At 44.9% G+C, this 16,509-nt stretch overlaps 1 protein-coding gene across 1 annotated transcript in view; it reads left to right on the forward strand.

Annotated features, from left to right (window-relative positions):
* LOC115172966 (dnaJ homolog subfamily C member 27) overlaps nucleotides 1-15,850 on the forward strand; it is a 33,067-nt gene extending 17,217 nt beyond the window's left edge. Inside the window, exon 7 of the mRNA XM_029730887.1 lies at nucleotides 15,104-15,850. Coding sequence (XP_029586747.1) covers nucleotides 15,104-15,236 — 133 coding nt within the window. The 3' untranslated portion in view covers nucleotides 15,237-15,850. The remainder of the gene's footprint in view (nucleotides 1-15,103) is intronic.
* Nucleotides 15,851-16,509: the final 659 nt, after the last annotated feature.

The following is a 16,509-nucleotide window of genomic DNA, read 5'->3' on the forward strand; positions in this document are numbered from 1 at the left end:
AGTGGTTAGAGTGTTGGACTAGTAACCAGCAGGTAGCCTAGTGGTTAGAGCGTTGGACTAGTAACCTGCAGGTAGCCTAGTGGTTAGAGCATTGGACTAGTAACCAGCAGGTAGCCTAGTGGTTAGAGCGTTGGACTAGTAACCAGCAGGTAGCCTAGTGGTTAGAGTGTTGGACTAGAAACCAGCAGGTAGCCTAGTGGTTAGAGTGTTGGACTAGTAACCAGCAGGTAGCCTAGTGGTTAGAGTGTTGGACTAGTAACCAGCAGGTAGCCTAGTGGTTAGAGTTTTGGACTAGTAACCGAAAGGTTGCAAGATCGAATCCCTGAGCTGACAAGGTAAAAATCTGTTGTTCCTCCCCTGAACAAGGTAGTTAACCCACTGTTCCTACGCCGTCATTGAAAATAAGAATTTGTTCTTAATTGACTTGCCTAGTTGAATAAAGGTAAAATAAAAAAAATAATAAATTGCCGCTTTCCATGTTGTCTAGAGGTTGGAGAGGTGGAAACACTCCCCGTGTTGTCTAGAGGTTGGTGAGGTGGAAACACTCCCCGTGTTGTCTAGAGGTTGGTGAGGTGGAAACACTCCCCGTGTTGTCTAGAGGTTGGTGAGGTGGAAACACTCCCCATGTTGTTGGTGAGGTTGGAGAGGTGGAAACACTCCCCGTGTTGTCTAGAGGTTGGTGAGGTGGAAACACTCCCCATGTTGTCGGTGAGGTTGGAGAGGTGGAAACACTCCCCGTGTTGTCTAGAGGTTGGTGAGGTGGAAACACTCCCCGTGTTGTTGGTGAGGTGGAAACACTCCCCGTGTTGTCTAGAGGTTGGAGAGGTGGAAACACTCCCCGTGTTGTCTAGAGCTTGGTGAGGTGGAAACACTCCCCGTGTTGTCTAGAGGTTGGTGAGGTGGAAACACTCCCCATGTTGTTGGTGAGATGGAAACACTCCCCGTGTTGTCTAGAGGTTGGAGAGGTGGAAACACTCCCCGTGTTGTCTAGAGGTTGGAGAGGTGGAAACACTCCCCGTGTTGTCTAGAGGTTGGTGAGGTGGAAACACTCCCCGTGTTGTCTAGAGGTTGGTGAGGTGGAAACACTCCCCGTGTTGTTGGTGAGGTGGAAACACTCCCCGTGTTGTCTAGAGGTTGGTGAGGTGGAAACACTCCCCGTGTTGTCTAGAGGTTGGTGAGGTGGAAACACTCCCCGTGTTGTCCAGAGGTTGGTGAGGTGGAAACACTCCCCGTGTTGTCTAGAGGTTGGTGAGGTGGAAACACTCCCCGTGTTGTTGGTGAGGTGGAAACACTCCCCGTGTTGTCTAGAGGTTGGAGAGGTGGAAACACTCCCCGTGTTGTCTAGAGGTTGGTGAGGTGGAAACACTCCCCGTGTTGTTGGTGAGGTGGAAACACTCCCCGTGTTGTTGGTGAGGTTGGTGAGGTGGAAACACTCCCCGTGTTATCTAGAGGTTGGTGAGGTGGAAACACTCCCCGTGTTGTCTAGAGGTTGGTGAGGTGGAAACACTCCCCGTGTTGTCTAGAGGTTGGTGAGGTGGAAACACTCCCCGTGTTGTTGGTGAGGTGGAAACACTCCCCGTGTTGTTGGTGAGGTTGGTGAGGTGGAAACACTCCCCGTGTTGTCTAGAGGTTGGAGAGGTGGAAACACTCCCCATGTTATCTAGAGGTTGGTGAGGTGGAAACACTCCCCGTGTTGTCTAGAGGTTGTTGAGGTGGAAACACTCCCCGTGTTGTTGAGGTGGAAACACTCCCCGTGTTGTTGGTGAGGTGGAAACACTCCCCGTGTTGTCTAGAGGTTGGTGAGGTGGAAACACTCCCTGTGTTGTCTAGAGGTTGGTGAGGTGGAAACACACCCCGTGTTGTCTAGAGGTTGGTGAGGTGGAAACACTCCCCGTGTTGTTGGAGAGGTGGAAACACTCCCCGTGTTGTTGGTGAGGTGGAAACACTCCCCGTGTTGTCTAGAGGTTGGTGAGGTGGAAACACTCCCCATGTTGTTGGTGAGGTTGGAGAGGTGGAAACACTCCTCGTGTTGTCTAGAGGTTGGTGAGGTGGAAACACTCCCCGTGTTGTCTAGAGGTTGGTGAGGTGGAAACACTCCCCGTGTTGTCTAGAGGTTGGTGAGGTGGAAACACTCCCCGTGTTGTTGGTGAGGTGGAAACACTCCCCGTGTTGTCTAGAGGTTGGTGAGGTGGAAACACTCCCCGTGTTGTCTAGAGGTTGGTGAGGTGGAAACACTCCCCGTGTTGTCTAGAGGTTGGTGAGGTGGAAACACTCCCCGTGTTGTCTAGAGGTTGGTGAGGTGGAAACACTCCCCGTGTTGTCTAGAGGTTGGTGAGGTGGAAACACTCCCTGTGTTGTCTAGAGGTTGGTGAGTTGGAAACACTCCTCGTGTTGTCTAGAGGTTGGTGAGGTGAAAACACTCCCCGTGTTGTTGGTGAGGTGGAAACACTCCCTGTGTTGTCTAGAGGTTGGTGAGGTGGAAACACTCCCCGTGTTGTCTAGAGGTTGGTGAGGTGGAAACACTCCCCGTGTTGTTGGTGAGGTGGAAACACTCCCCGTGTTGTCTAGAGGTTGGTGAGGTGGAAACACTCCCCATGTTGTTGGTGAGGTTGGAGAGGTGGAAACACTCCCCGTGTTGTCTAGAGGTTGGTGAGGTGGAAACACTCCCCGTGTTGTCTAGAGGTTGGTGAGGTGGAAACACTCCCCGTGTTGTTGGTGAGGTGTAAACACTCTGCGTGTTGTCTAGAGGTTGGTGAGGTGGAAACACTCCCCGTGTTGTCTAGAGGTTGGTGAGGTGGAAACACTCCCCGTGTTGTCTAGAGGTTGGTGAGGTGGAAACACTCCCCGTGTTGTCTAGAGGTTGGTGAGGTGGAAACACTCCCCGTGTTGTCTAGAGGTTGGTGAGTTGGAAACACTCCCTGTGTTGTCTAGAGGTTGGTGAGGTGAAAACACTCCCCGTGTTGTTGGTGAGGTGGAAACACTCCCCGTGTTGTTGAGGTGGAAACACTCCCCGTGTTGTTGGTGAGGTGGAAACACTCCCTGTGTTGTCTAGAGGTTGGTGAGGTGGAAACACTCCCCGTGTTGTTGGTGAGGTGGAAACACTCCCTGTGTTGTCTAGAGGTTGGTGAGGTGGAAACACTCCCCGTGTTATCTAGAGGTTGGTGAGGTGGAAACACTCCCCGTGTTGTTGGTGAGGTGGAAACACTCCCCGTGTTGTCTAGAGGTTGGTGAGGTGGAAACAGTCCCCATGTTCTCTAGAGGTTGGTGAGGTGGAAACACTCCCCGTGTTGTCTAGAGGTTGGTGAGGTGGAAACACTCCCCGTGTTGTTGGTGAGGTGGAAACACTCCCCGTGTTGTTGGTGAGGTTGGTGAGGTGGAAACACTCCCCGTGTTGTTGGTGAGGTGGAAACACTCCCCGTGTTGTCTAGAGGTTGGTGAGGTGGAAACACTCCCCATGTTGTTGGTGAGGTTGGAGAGGTGGAAACACTCCCCGTGTTGTCTAGAGGTTGGTGAGGTGGAAACACTCCCCGTGTTGTCTAGAGGTTGGTGAGGTGGAAACACTCCCCGTGTTGTTGGTGAGGTGTAAACACTCTGCGTGTTGTCTAGAGGTTGGTGAGGTGGAAACACTCCCCGTGTTGTCTAGAGGTTGGTGAGGTGGAAACACTCCCCGTGTTGTCTAGAGGTTGGTGAGGTGGAAACACTCCCCGTGTTGTCTAGAGGTTGGTGAGTTGGAAACACTCCCTGTGTTGTCTAGAGGTTGGTGAGGTGAAAACACTCCCCGTGTTGTTGGTGAGGTGGAAACACTCCCCGTGTTGTTGAGGTGGAAACACTCCCCGTGTTGTTGGTGAGGTGGAAACACTCCCTGTGTTGTCTAGAGGTTGGTGAGGTGGAAACACTCCCCGTGTTGTTGGTGAGGTGGAAACACTCCCTGTGTTGTCTAGAGGTTGGTGAGGTGGAAACACTCCCCGTGTTATCTAGAGGTTGGTGAGGTGGAAACACTCCCCGTGTTCTCTAGAGGTTGGTGAGGTGGAAACACTCCCCGTGTTGTCTAGAGGTTGGTGAGGTGGAAACACTCCCCGTGTTGTTGGTGAGGTGGAAACACTCCCCGTGTTGTTGGTGAGGTTGGTGAGGTGGAAACACTCCCCGTGTTGTTGGTGAGGTGGAAACACTCCCCGTGTTGTCTAGAGGTTGGTGAGGTGGAAACACTCCCCGTGTTGTTGGTGAGGTGGAAACACTCCCCGTGTTGTCTAGAGGTTGGTGAGGTGGAAACAGTCCCCATGTTGTCTAGAGGTTGGTGAGGTGGAAACACTCCCCGTGTTATCTAGAGGTTGGTGAGGTGGAAACACTCCCCGTGTTGTCTAGAGGTTGGTGAGGTGGAAACACTCCCCGTGTTGTTGGTGAGGTGGAAACACTTCCCGTGTTGTTGGTGAGGTTGGTGAGGTGGAAACACTCCCCGTGTTGTTGGTGAGGTGGAAACACTCCCCGTGTTGTCTAGAGGTTGGTGAGGTGGAAACAGTCCCCATGTTGTCTAGAGGTTGGTGAGGTGGAAACACTCCCCGTGTTGTCTAGAGGTTGGTGAGGTGGAAACACTCCCCGTGTTGTTGGTGAGGTGGAAACACTCCCCGTGTTGTCTAGAGGTTGGTGAGGTGGAAACAGTCCCCATGTTGTCTAGAGGTTGGTGAGGTGGAAACACTCCCCGTGTTGTCTAGAGGTTGGTGAGGTGGAAACAGTCCCCATGTTGTCTAGAGGTTGGTGAGGTGGAAACACTCCCCGTGTTGTCTAGAGGTTGGTGAGGTGGAAACACTCCCCGTGTTGTTGGTGAGGTGGAAACAGTCCCCATGTTGTCTAGAGGTTGATACTTCAACTGGGCCTCAGTCAGGCTGAAGCTTGGGGTTAAGAAGATCAGGAGGAGGAAAGATCATATCTTGTTACCATGTTACAATGTTACCATGCAGTCCCACTCCAACAGCTCACTCAGTCACGCAACCCTATCCTCCACAATCTGATCTGCACTCCCTTTCAATTCATCCTCCACAATCTGATCTACAACTCCCTCTCAATTCAATGCAATGTGCTGCATTAACATGACATGCGCAGGTTCATATTGTCAAAAGAAGGGAGTAACTCTCTTTATTTCTGTCTCTTTCTCTGTTTCGTTTTATCACTCTCTATTTCTCTCTCCTCTCTCTCAATTCAATTCAAAAGGTCTTTATTGGCATGAGAAATGTGTTTACATTTCTAAACCAAGTTAAATAAACAAACAGAAGTGAGAAGACACAAAACAACATCAAAAACTGTTTGAATTTAACAGAAAATATTGCACTCAAAAAGGTTTGAAAAAGATAGTTATATTATCAGCTATGTACAGTGTTTTAGCAATGTGCAAATAGTAGTAGTTGTTCCATTTCCCATAGGCAAAAGGCCACATTTTATTGCTGTGACTGCACACTGCACTATTTCGCCTAACAGATATGGCCATTTATCAATGTTTGATTGGTTTTCAAATTCTTTGTGGGTCTCTGTGATCTGTGGGAAATATGTCTCTCTAATGTGATCATACATTTGGCAGGAGGTTAGGAAGCGCAGCTTAGTTTCCAACTCATTTTGTGGGCACATAGCCGGTCTTCTCTCAAGAGCCAGGTATGACTATGGCACTTCTCTCTCAATAGCTAGGCTATGCTCACTGAGTCTGTACATAGTCAAAGCTTTCCTTAAGTTTGGGTCAGTCACAATAGACATTGTGTATTCTCTGTTTAGGGCCGGATAGCATTCCAGTTGGCTGTTTTTTGGTTGATTCTTTCCAGTGTGTCGAATATTTTATATTTTTGTTTTCTCATCGTTTGATTGTGTCTAATTGTGTTGCTGTCTTGTGGCTCTGTGGGGTCTGTTTGTGTTTGTGAACAGAGCCCCAGAACCAGCTAGGCTGAGGGGACTCTTCTCTAGGTTCATCTCTCTGTAGGTGATGGCTTTGTGGTGGAATGTGTGGGCATCGCTTCCTTTTAGGTGGTAGTAGAATTTAACAGCTCTTTTCTAGATTTTGTGCTCTAGGGCAACGGTGTCTAGATAGAATTTGTATTTGTTGGAACACTGTTATTTTGGGAACACCATTATTTTTGGAAAACCATTGTTTTGGGAACAGGTTCACTGTCAGGGCCCAGGTCTGACAGAATCTGTTCAGAAGATCTAGGTGCTTCTGTAGGCCCTCCTTGGTTGGGGACAGAAGCACCAGATCATCAGCAAACAGTAGACATATCGACTTCAGATTCTCGCAGGGTCAGGCCGAGTGCTGCAGACTGTTCTAGTGCCCTCGCCAATTCATTGATATATACAGTACCAGTTAAAAGTTTGGACAAACCTAATCATTCAAGGATTTTTCTTTATTTTGTCTATTTTCTACAGTGTAGAATAATAGTGAAGACATCACAACTATGAAATCACCCATATGGAATCATGTAGTAACCAAAAAAGTGTTAAACAAATCTAAATATATTTTATATTTGAGATTCTTCAAAGTAGCCACCCTTTGCCTTGATGACATATTTGCACACTCTTGGCATTCTCTCAACCAGCTTCACCTGGAATGGTTTTCCAACATTCATGAAGGAGTGCCCACATATGCTGAGAACTTGTTGGCTGCTTTTCCTTCATTCTGCGGTCCAACTCATCCCAAACCATCTCAATTAGGTTGAGGTCAGGTGATTGTGGAGGCCAGGTCATCTAATGCAGCACTCCATCACTCTCCTTCTTGGTCAAATAGCCCTTACACAGCCTGGAGGTGTGTTGGGTCATTGTCCTGTTGAAAAACAAATGATAGTCTCACTAAGCGCAAACCAGATGGGATGACGTATCGCTGCAGAATAATGTGGTAACCATGCTGGTTAAGTGTGCCTTGAATTCTAAATAAATCACCAACAGTGTCAACAGAATAGCACCTTCACACCTCCTCCTCCATGCTTCACGGTGGGAACTACACATGCGGAGATCATCCGTTCACCTACTCTGCGTCTCACAAAGACACGGCGGTTGGAACCAAAAATCTCAAATTGGGACTCATCAGACCAAAGGACAGATTTCCACTGGTCTAATGTCCATTGCTCGTGTTTTTTGGCTCAAGCAATTCTCTTCTTCTTATTGGTGTCCTTTAGTGGTGGTTTCTTTGCAGCAATTTGACCATGAAGGCCTGATTCACGTAGTCTACTCTGAACAGTTGATGTTGAGATGTGTCTGTTACTTGAACTCTGTACAGCATTTATTTGGGCTGCAATTTCTGAGTCTGGTAACTCTAATGAACTTATCCTCTGCAGCAGAGGTAACTCTGGGTCTTCTTTTCCTGTGGCGGTCCTCATGAGAGCCAATTTCATCATAGCGCTGTTTTTTGCGACAGCACTTGAAGAAACTTTCAAAGTTCTTGAAATGTTCCTGATTGACTGACCTTCATGTCTTAAAGTAATGATGGACTGTCATTTCTCTTTGCTTATTTGAGGTGTTCTTGGCATAATATGGACCTGGTCTTTTACCAAATAGGGCTATCTTCTGTATACCCTTACCTTGTCACAACTCAACTGATTGGCTCAAACGCGTTAAGAAGGAAAGAAATTCCACAAATGAACTTTTAACAATACACACCTGTTAACCTCTCTTGGGTAGGGGGCAGTATTTTCACGTCCGGATGAAAAGCATGCCCAAAGTAAACTGCCTGTTACTCAGGCCCAGAAGCTAGGATATGCATATAATTGGTAGATTTGGATAGAAAACACTCTAAAGTTTCTAAAACTGTTAGAATTATGTCTGTGAGTATAACAGAACTGATATGGCAGTCGAAACCCCGAGGACAAACCATCCCAAAAAAAATAATTCAGCCTACCACTGTTTTCAATGGCTGTCACTTTTATTATAAGGCCAAGTCTTCCCAGATTGCAGTTCCTAGGGCTTCCACTAGATGTCAACAGTCTTTAGAAAGAGTTTCAGTCTGGTTTTTGGAAAAATGTGACAGAAATTGTAGTTTTTCTAAGTGGCTCCCATTTTGGCTGTAGTGTTTCCAAGCGCGTGGAAGAGAGCGCGTTCTTTGGTATTTTTCTCCGGTAAAGACACTAACGATTCTCCGTCTTAAATTGTATAGTTTATTTAAGTATAAGGGTACCTAATGTTTGATTATAAACGTTGTTTGACTTGTTTGGAAAAGTTTATTAGAAACGTTTGGGATTCATTTTGTATGCATTTTGATGGAGGGAAACTGGGTGGATTATTGACTGAAGCGCGCCAGCTAAACTGAGTTTTTTTGGATATAAAGAAGGACATTATCGAATAAAAGGACCATTTGTGATGTATCAGGGACCTTTTGGAGTGCCAACAGAAGAAGATCATCAAAGGTAAGGCATTTAGTATATTGCTATTTCTGACTTTCGTGGCGCACCTGCCTGGTTGAAATATGTTTTTCATGCTTTTGTATGCGGGGCGCTGTCCTCAGATAATTGCATGGTGTGCTTTCGCCGTAAAGCCTTTTTGAAATCTGACACAGCGGCTGGATTAACAAGAAGTTAAGCTTTATTTTGATGTATTACACTTGTGATTTTACGGAAGTTAAATATTTATAATTCTATAGTTTGAATTTCGCGCTCTGCAATTTCACCGGATGTTGGCCAGGTGGGACGCTACCATCACACCTGCCCATAAGAAGTTAATTGAAATACATTCCAGGTGACTACCTCATGAAGCTGGTTGAGAGAATGCCAAGAGTGTGAAAAGCTGTCATCAAGGAAAAGGGTGGCTACTTTGAAGAATACCAATATTTGTTCAACACTTTTTTGGTTACTAAATTGGGTTGCACATTTTGGGGAATATTCAGAGGTGGAAACTTTCCGTGGGAATTAACGGGATTGTATGGGAATTATCAGAAATATATGCAAATTAATATTAATACCATTTAAATGTAGATGTTTTTTACATTGGAGATATGTACCATATCATATGGAGACAGAAACATAAACCTTTTACCTTATCATGAGTAGACATAATTGCAGATGATTAAATCCTTCCAACAGAAATGTAAAAAATCTATTTAGTTACGAATTGAACTTTAATTAAATTAGTTGACTCTTCACATGGAATGATTTCACTGAACAACAAAAGAAAGGGAATATTGAAGGATCCCCAATGATCCATCACGTCTCCAAACAAATCTGTAAAATGATAGTCTAGAAACTAAAGCTTTGGTTGTCTTCCTCTCAGGCTTCCATGTCTTCTCCCTGGACCTCCTCAATGTCCACCTCTTGAACATCAGACTCTGAGGCCTCATCTTCACTGTCACTTTCCAACCTTGTTGAGGATGTTTTTTTGTTGGTTTTTTCACCTTAATTTAACCAGGTAAGCTAGTTGAGAACAAGTTCTCATTTACAACTGCGACCTGGCCAAGATAAAGCAAAGCAGTGCGACAGAAACAACAACACAGAGTTACATGGAATAAACAAGCATACAGTCAACACAATAGAAAAATAAGAAATGCAAATGGCATGAGGAGGTAAGGCAATAAATAGGCCATAGTAACAAAGCAATTACAATTTAGCAGATTAACACTGGAGTGATAGATAAGCAGATGATGGTGTGTAAATAGTGATACTGGTGTGCAAAAGAGCAGCAAAGTAAATAAAAACAATATGGGGATGAGGTAGGTTTTTTTTATTTTTATTTTTTTTTATTTCACCTTTATTTAACCAGGTAGGCAAGTTGAGAACAAGTTCTCATTTACAATTGCGACCTGGCCAAGATAAAGCAAAGCAGTTCGACAACATACAAAAACACAGAGTTACACATGGAGTAAAACAACATACAGTCAATGATGCAGTAGAAAAAAATAAGACTATATACAATGTGAGCAAATGATGTGAGATAATGGAGGTAAAGGCAAAAAAATGCCATGGTGGCAAAGTAAATAAAGTATGGCAAGAAAAACACTGGAATGGTAGATTTGTAGTTTGAAGAAAGTTAAAAGTTAAAATATAAATAATATGGTGCAAAGGAGCAAAATAAATAAAATAAATAAATACAGTAGGGGAAAAGGTAGTAGTTTGGGCTCAATTAAAGATGGGCTATGTACAGGTGCAGAGATCTGTGAGCTGCTCTGACAGCTGGTGCTTAAAGCTAGTGAGGGAGATAAGTGTTTCCAGTTTTAGAGATTTTTGTAGTTCGTTCCAGTCATTGGCAGCTGAGAACTGGAAGGAGAGACGACCAAAGGAGGAGTTGGCTTTAGGGGTGACCAGAGAGATATACCTGCTGGAGCGCGTGCTACAGGTGGGTGCTGCTATGGTGACCAGTGAGCGGAGATAAGGGGGGACTTTACCTAGCAGGGTCTTGTAGATGACCTGGAGCCAATGTGTTTGGCGACGATTATGAAGTGAAGGCCAGCCAACGAGAGCATACAGGTCGCAGTGGTGGGTTGTATATGGGGCTTTGGTGACAAAACGGATGGCACTGTGATAGACTGCATCCAGCTTGTTGAGTAGGGTATTGGAGGCTATTTTGTAAATGACATCGCCGAAGTCAAGGATCGGTAGGATGGTCAGTTTTACGAGGGTATGTTTGGCAGCATGAGTGAAGGATGCTTTGTTGCGAAATAGGAAGCCAATTCTAGATTTCACTTTGGATTGGAGATGTTTGATATGAGTCTGGAAGGAGAGTTTACTATCTAGCCAGACACCTAGGTAGTTGTAGTTGTCCACATATTCTAGGTCAGAACCGTCCAGAGTAGTGATGCTAGTCGGGCGGCCGGGTGCGGGCAGCGAACGGTTGAAAAGCATGCATTTAGTTTTCCTAGCGTTTAAGAGCAGTTGGAGGCCACGGAAGGAGTGTTGTATGGCATTGAAGCTCGTTTGGAGGTTAGTTAACGCAGTGTCCAAAGAAGGGCCAGATGTATACAGAATGGTGTCGTCTGCGTAGAGGTGGATCAGGGAATCACCCGCAGCAAGAGCGACATCGTTAATATATAGAGAGAAAAGAGTCGGCCCGAGAATTGAACACTGTGGTACCCCCATAGAGACTGCCAGATGTCCGGACAACAGGCCCTCCGATTTTACACACTGAACTCTATCTGCGAAGTAGTTGGTGAACCAGGCGAGGCAGTCATTTGAGAAACCAAGGCTATTGAGTCTGCCAGTAAGAATACGGTGATTGACAGTCGAAAACCTTGGCCAGGTCGATGAAGACGGCTGCACAGTACTGTCTTTTATCAATGGCGGTTATGATATCGTTTAGTACCTTGAGCGTGGGTGAGGGGCACCCGTGACCAGCTCGGAAACCGGATTGCACAGTGGAGAAGGTACGGTGGGATTCGAAATGGTCAGTGATCTGTTTGTTAACTTGGCTTTCAAAGACTTTAGAAAGGCAGGGCAGGATCGATATAGGTCTGTAACAGTTTGGGTCTAGAGTGTCACCCCCTTTGAAGAGGGGGATGACCGCGGCAGCTTTCCAATCTTTAGGGATCTCGGACGAAATGAAAGAGAGTTTGAACAGACTGGTAATAGGAGTTGCAACAATGGCAGCGGATAGAAAGAGAGGGTCCAGATTTTCTAGCCCAGCTGATTTGTACGGGTCCAGGTTTTGCAGCTCTTTTAGAACATCTGCGATCTGGATTTGGGTGAAGGAGAAGCTGGAGAGGCTCTGGCGAGTATGGTGAGGAAATTACTTTTAAAGAACGACCAGGCATCCTCGACTGACGGGATGAGGTCAATATCCTTCCAGGATACCTGGGCCAGGTCGATTAGAAAGGCCTGCTCGCAGAAGTGTTTTAGGGAGCGTTTGACAGTGATGAGGGGTGGTCGTTTGACCGCGGACCTATAACGGATGCAGGCAATGAGGCAGTGATCGCTGAGATCCTGATTGAAAACAGCAGAGGTGTATTTGGAGAGCAAGTTGGTCAGGATAATAATGATGGCTCGTTGTCAGGCTCAAAAAGTCTCAAATTAGCCCGGATGGCCACCAATTTTCCGTTTCCTCTGCTTGGAGCAACAGTGAAGTGGACAGGGCAGTACGGATTTCTTCTCTTACATCTGCAAGCAGAGTCTGAACATCAGACAGGGTAGCATTGTCTCCCTCAATCCGTGCAATGGCTACTGCTACAGGTTTCAGGAGTTTCAGCCTGCTTACCACTCTCTCCTAAAATACATCATCCAGGAGGATCCGCTTAATGGGGCTGTCCATATCGGCAGACTGTGATATGGCCATTTCTTGGAGAGACTCCTTCCCCTCCAGGAGACTGTCCAACATGATGACAACACAACCCCAACGGGGTTTGCTTGGTGAGGTAGATTGCTGCTATAACTTGATGACCCTTCACATACCTGACCATTTCCTTGCCTCTCTTGTTGAGTGTATCCATTGTTTTCAGTGTCATGATGTCCTTGAGGCGCAGAATCATTGCATGAGCGGCACAGCCAATGCGTGTGATGTGAGGGTAGGACTCCTCCACTTTAGACCAAGCAGCCTTCATGTTCACAGCATTGTCTGTCACCATTGCAAATACCTTCTGTGGTCCAAGGTCATTGATGACTGCCTTCAGCTCATCTGCAATGTAGAGACCGGTGTGTCTGTTGTCCTTTGTGTCTGTGCTCTTGTAGAATACTGGTTGAGGGGTGGAGATGATGTAGTTAATTATTCCTTGCCCACGAACATTCGGCCACCCATCAGAGATGATTGCAATACAGTCTGCTTTCTCTATGACTTGCTTGACCTTCACTCGAACTCTGTTGAACTCTGCATCCAGCAAATGAGTAGATAAAGCATGTCTGGTTGGAGGAGTGTATGCTGGGCAAAGAACATTCAGAAATCTCTTCCAATACAGAGGTGAACCAGTTGCATACACAGCTCGAGCAAGACATTCATCAGCATTTCTCTGACTACGTTCCTTCATTGAGTCAAAAAAAACTTCTGATTCCAGGAGGACCATGAGCTGTTGCTATTGATAAGGTGTCTGATTCATCATCTTCACCTTGAATTGAAGTAGAGGGACTTTTGTCAGGGGTTCTTGTGAGTGCTGAGGAAACTTTATGCACTTGGCCAGATGATTCTGCATCTTTGTTGCATTCTTCACATATGATTTGGCACACTATTTGCAAATGTACACAGCTTTTCCTTCTACATTAGCTGCAGTGAAATGTCTCCACATATCAGATGGTGATTAGAAAAAAATGAGTAAAACAACAAACAAATACAATTCCATGTACAGATAAATAGTTAAGCAGTTAGATTAAAACAACTCCTTTGTAAGATAAATGTTTTAAAATGAAACGTATGGAAACAGGTGAATTAACACTCCTCAGTTAGCAGGCTCAAGCAAGATAAAAACCCACATGGTAGCAAAAACTAACTAGCAGTTGCTGTAGGCTACTATTTACTAGTCAACAAAAAATCATGTATGTCATATAAAATATATTCAACCCACCCAGTATTGTAATCAATTCACTTACCAGAAAGCATGTAGTCCTTGGCTCAGACAGTGTAGTAATGTGGACTCAATAGCATCTCATTAGTGTGCAAGATCTTGAGAATCAGCTGTACGTGTGATGGAAGAATACACTGTGCATGCAGAGGGTTGCAATTCCATTGAATTGGGGATAGTTTAACCAAAATATGCCACAGACCTAGAATTGCCTTGTGTATCAAAAAGGTTCACTGTTCTAAGCTAACTTTTTTTGATGAATTTAAGTAAATTACCCCAAATTCCAGGGCTTAACTTCCTATGGAAAATGTCAGGAAAAAATCCAGAAATTTACCAGAAACTTTCTGACGCTTTGTAACCCCCCATGATTCCATATGTAATTTTTTTTCGAGTTTTGATGTCTTCACTATTATTCTACAATGTAGAAAATAGTAAAAAATTATGAAAAACCCTTGAATGAGTATGTGTCCAAACTTTTGACTGGCACTGTATATACTGTATCGGACAATGTATGTGTGTTGAAGAGGGTGGGGCTCAAGCTGCATCTCTGTCTCACCCCACGGCCCTGAAGAAAGAAATCAGTTTTTTTACCAATTTTAATGCACACTTGTTGTTTGTGTATGTTGATTTTATGTCATGTGTTTTTCCTCCAACACCGCTTTCCATCAATTTGTATAGCTGAATCTCATGCCAAATTGAGTCAAAATCTTTTTTGAAATCAACAACGCAGGAGAACACTTTGCTTTAGTTTTGTTTGTTTGTCAATAAGGTCTGCAGGGTGCATACGTGGTCTGTCGTATGGTATTTTGGTGAGAAGCCAATTTGACATTTGCTCAGGACATTGTTTTCACTGAGGAGATGTTGGTCTGTAGTTGATGGTTCTGCAGAGGATTTCTCAGAGATTGCTGTTAATGTAGATTCTACAGTAACTGTTGTGGTCAAATTTGTCTCCACTTTTGTGGATTGGGGTGGTCAGTCCTTGGTTTCAAACAGTGGGGAAGATGCCAGAGCTAAGGATGATGTTAAAGAGTTTAAGTATAGCCAAGTGGAATTTATGGTCTGTATATTTTATTTCATTTAGGATACCATCAACACCACAGGCCTTTTTGAGTTGGAGGGTTTTTGTATTTTGTCTTACTCATTCAATGTAATTGGAGAATCCAGTGGGTTCCGGTAATCTTTAATAGCTGATTCTAAGATTTGTAATTGATCATATATGTTTTTGCTGTTTGTTCTTTTTTATAGAGCTGAAAATATTTGAAAAGTGGTTTATCCGTCTCCATTTTGGAAACTTATTGGTAACTCTTCGTGTTGTTGTAGGTTTAGTGTGTTCCAGTTTTCCCAGAAGTGCTAAGATTCTGTGGATTCTTCAATCGCAATGAGCTGTTTTCTGACGTGCTGTTACTTATTTTCTCTTAGTGCATTTCTGTATTAGATTTGGCGATTCACCATAGTGAAAGTGAGTCTTTCTTAAAACTGACCTCTCACTAAATGAATCCCTATCTTCCCTGATATATTGAGCAGGTTGGGGGCTTGGATTAAGCGAGGGGATTAGGAGAACAGTGGGAAATCTCATTATAGTCCGTCCGCCTGACAATCAACTCTGACATACACAAAGCAGCTTCAACAGCTCCCTCCTCTTGATCTAAATTTTGTTCCTGTTTGTGTTTCCAGGGAAGAGGTTAACAAGGCATACAGGAAGCTGGCAGTGCTGCTCCATCCGGATAAGTGCGTTGCCCCGGGCAGCGAGGATGCTTTCAAGGCCGTGGTGAACGCTCGCACCTCCCTGCTCAAGAACATCAAGTAGACGCCAGCTAGGGACTGCTCACCATGACCCCTAACCCCTCGCCATGTTTCCTCCTCTAATACCACCCCACCTTCAGAACATCATCAGCTTCTCTACCCCCTCCCAAACCCCAAAACCAACCATTCCCCCTTCTCTGCTCTCCATCTCTCCCACCCCACCCCCCTCCTCTCACACCAGATGCCATGACATTTTGCTACAACAGAGTTTTATAAAGTCACTACTGATGATGTGCCACAGCAACTCAGTCTCTCTGTACGGAAGACTATCAGTGCTTTACACTGTAGTCGTTCACACACGTGAGAGAGCGAGAGAAGTTACTGGAAGACTGGGTGTGTCATCTGCTTGATCAGTTGTGTTTTCTCTGGTCCAGAGCCTTCAAGTGGCTTGTTGACCTCCTGTTTTAAGGAAGGCTCAGCATCAGCAAGCCGCACGTAATGCCCTGGACAAGAGCTATACATGTGTAAACATGAATGGTAGGTTGTCGTAAGGGGTGGTTGTCAGAAGGTGGGTGATGTGTCTGGGTTGATTCTTGTGATCTAATGATCTTACTGACCCTCTCTGACTCTCTGGGCAAGCTGATCCCCTAGTCATAAACTAGTACATACTTATATCCATACTGAAGCCAGTGTCATACATCCCTACACTAACTTGCTGTCCATACTACACTACATTCCCTACTCTGCCCTCTGAACATGCTTACCCCAGCCAGCCCCATACAGTAGACCTTGTTGGGGTTCATTTCTTGTTCCTTGTCAATCATTGGCTCATTGGTGAAATTAGCATTCAGACAATATCTTTAAGTAAATCATTCATTCATTTATTAATGCAATTGCAGACAGAAGTTGACAACAGGAACATAGCACACGTTTTCGAGTAAGTTCTGCAAAATAGAAAAGGTCCCAAGTTGCTTTTATCATGCTTGTAGTCAACCCCCTGTGATGTAACTGCCTACGTCATTACCTTCTACTCATGAGACCAAAACCATGCCTACATAGCTATATAAACAAGAGTTTTAGTGTTATCTAAAAGCTTAGCAGTAAATGTCCAAGTTGATTTATAGTGGAATGTCTGACTAGTCTCTTACCTCTTGCACAACCCTGCAGAGTTCTGTCTTCACAGTCACACATTTCTCAGACAGTTTCTTTATAAGAGGGAGAAATTAAAAAAGACTATGGAACAATATTAAACCTCTATAATGAATATATATATATATATATATCTGTAGTCTAGGACCCTATAAATGTAAGGAGGGCAGGGGTCTTATAACCCCTTC

This window comes from Salmo trutta, chromosome 33, assembly GCF_901001165.1.
Source record: "Salmo trutta chromosome 33, fSalTru1.1, whole genome shotgun sequence".
In the NCBI taxonomy this organism is placed as follows: domain Eukaryota; kingdom Metazoa; phylum Chordata; class Actinopteri; order Salmoniformes; family Salmonidae; genus Salmo; species Salmo trutta.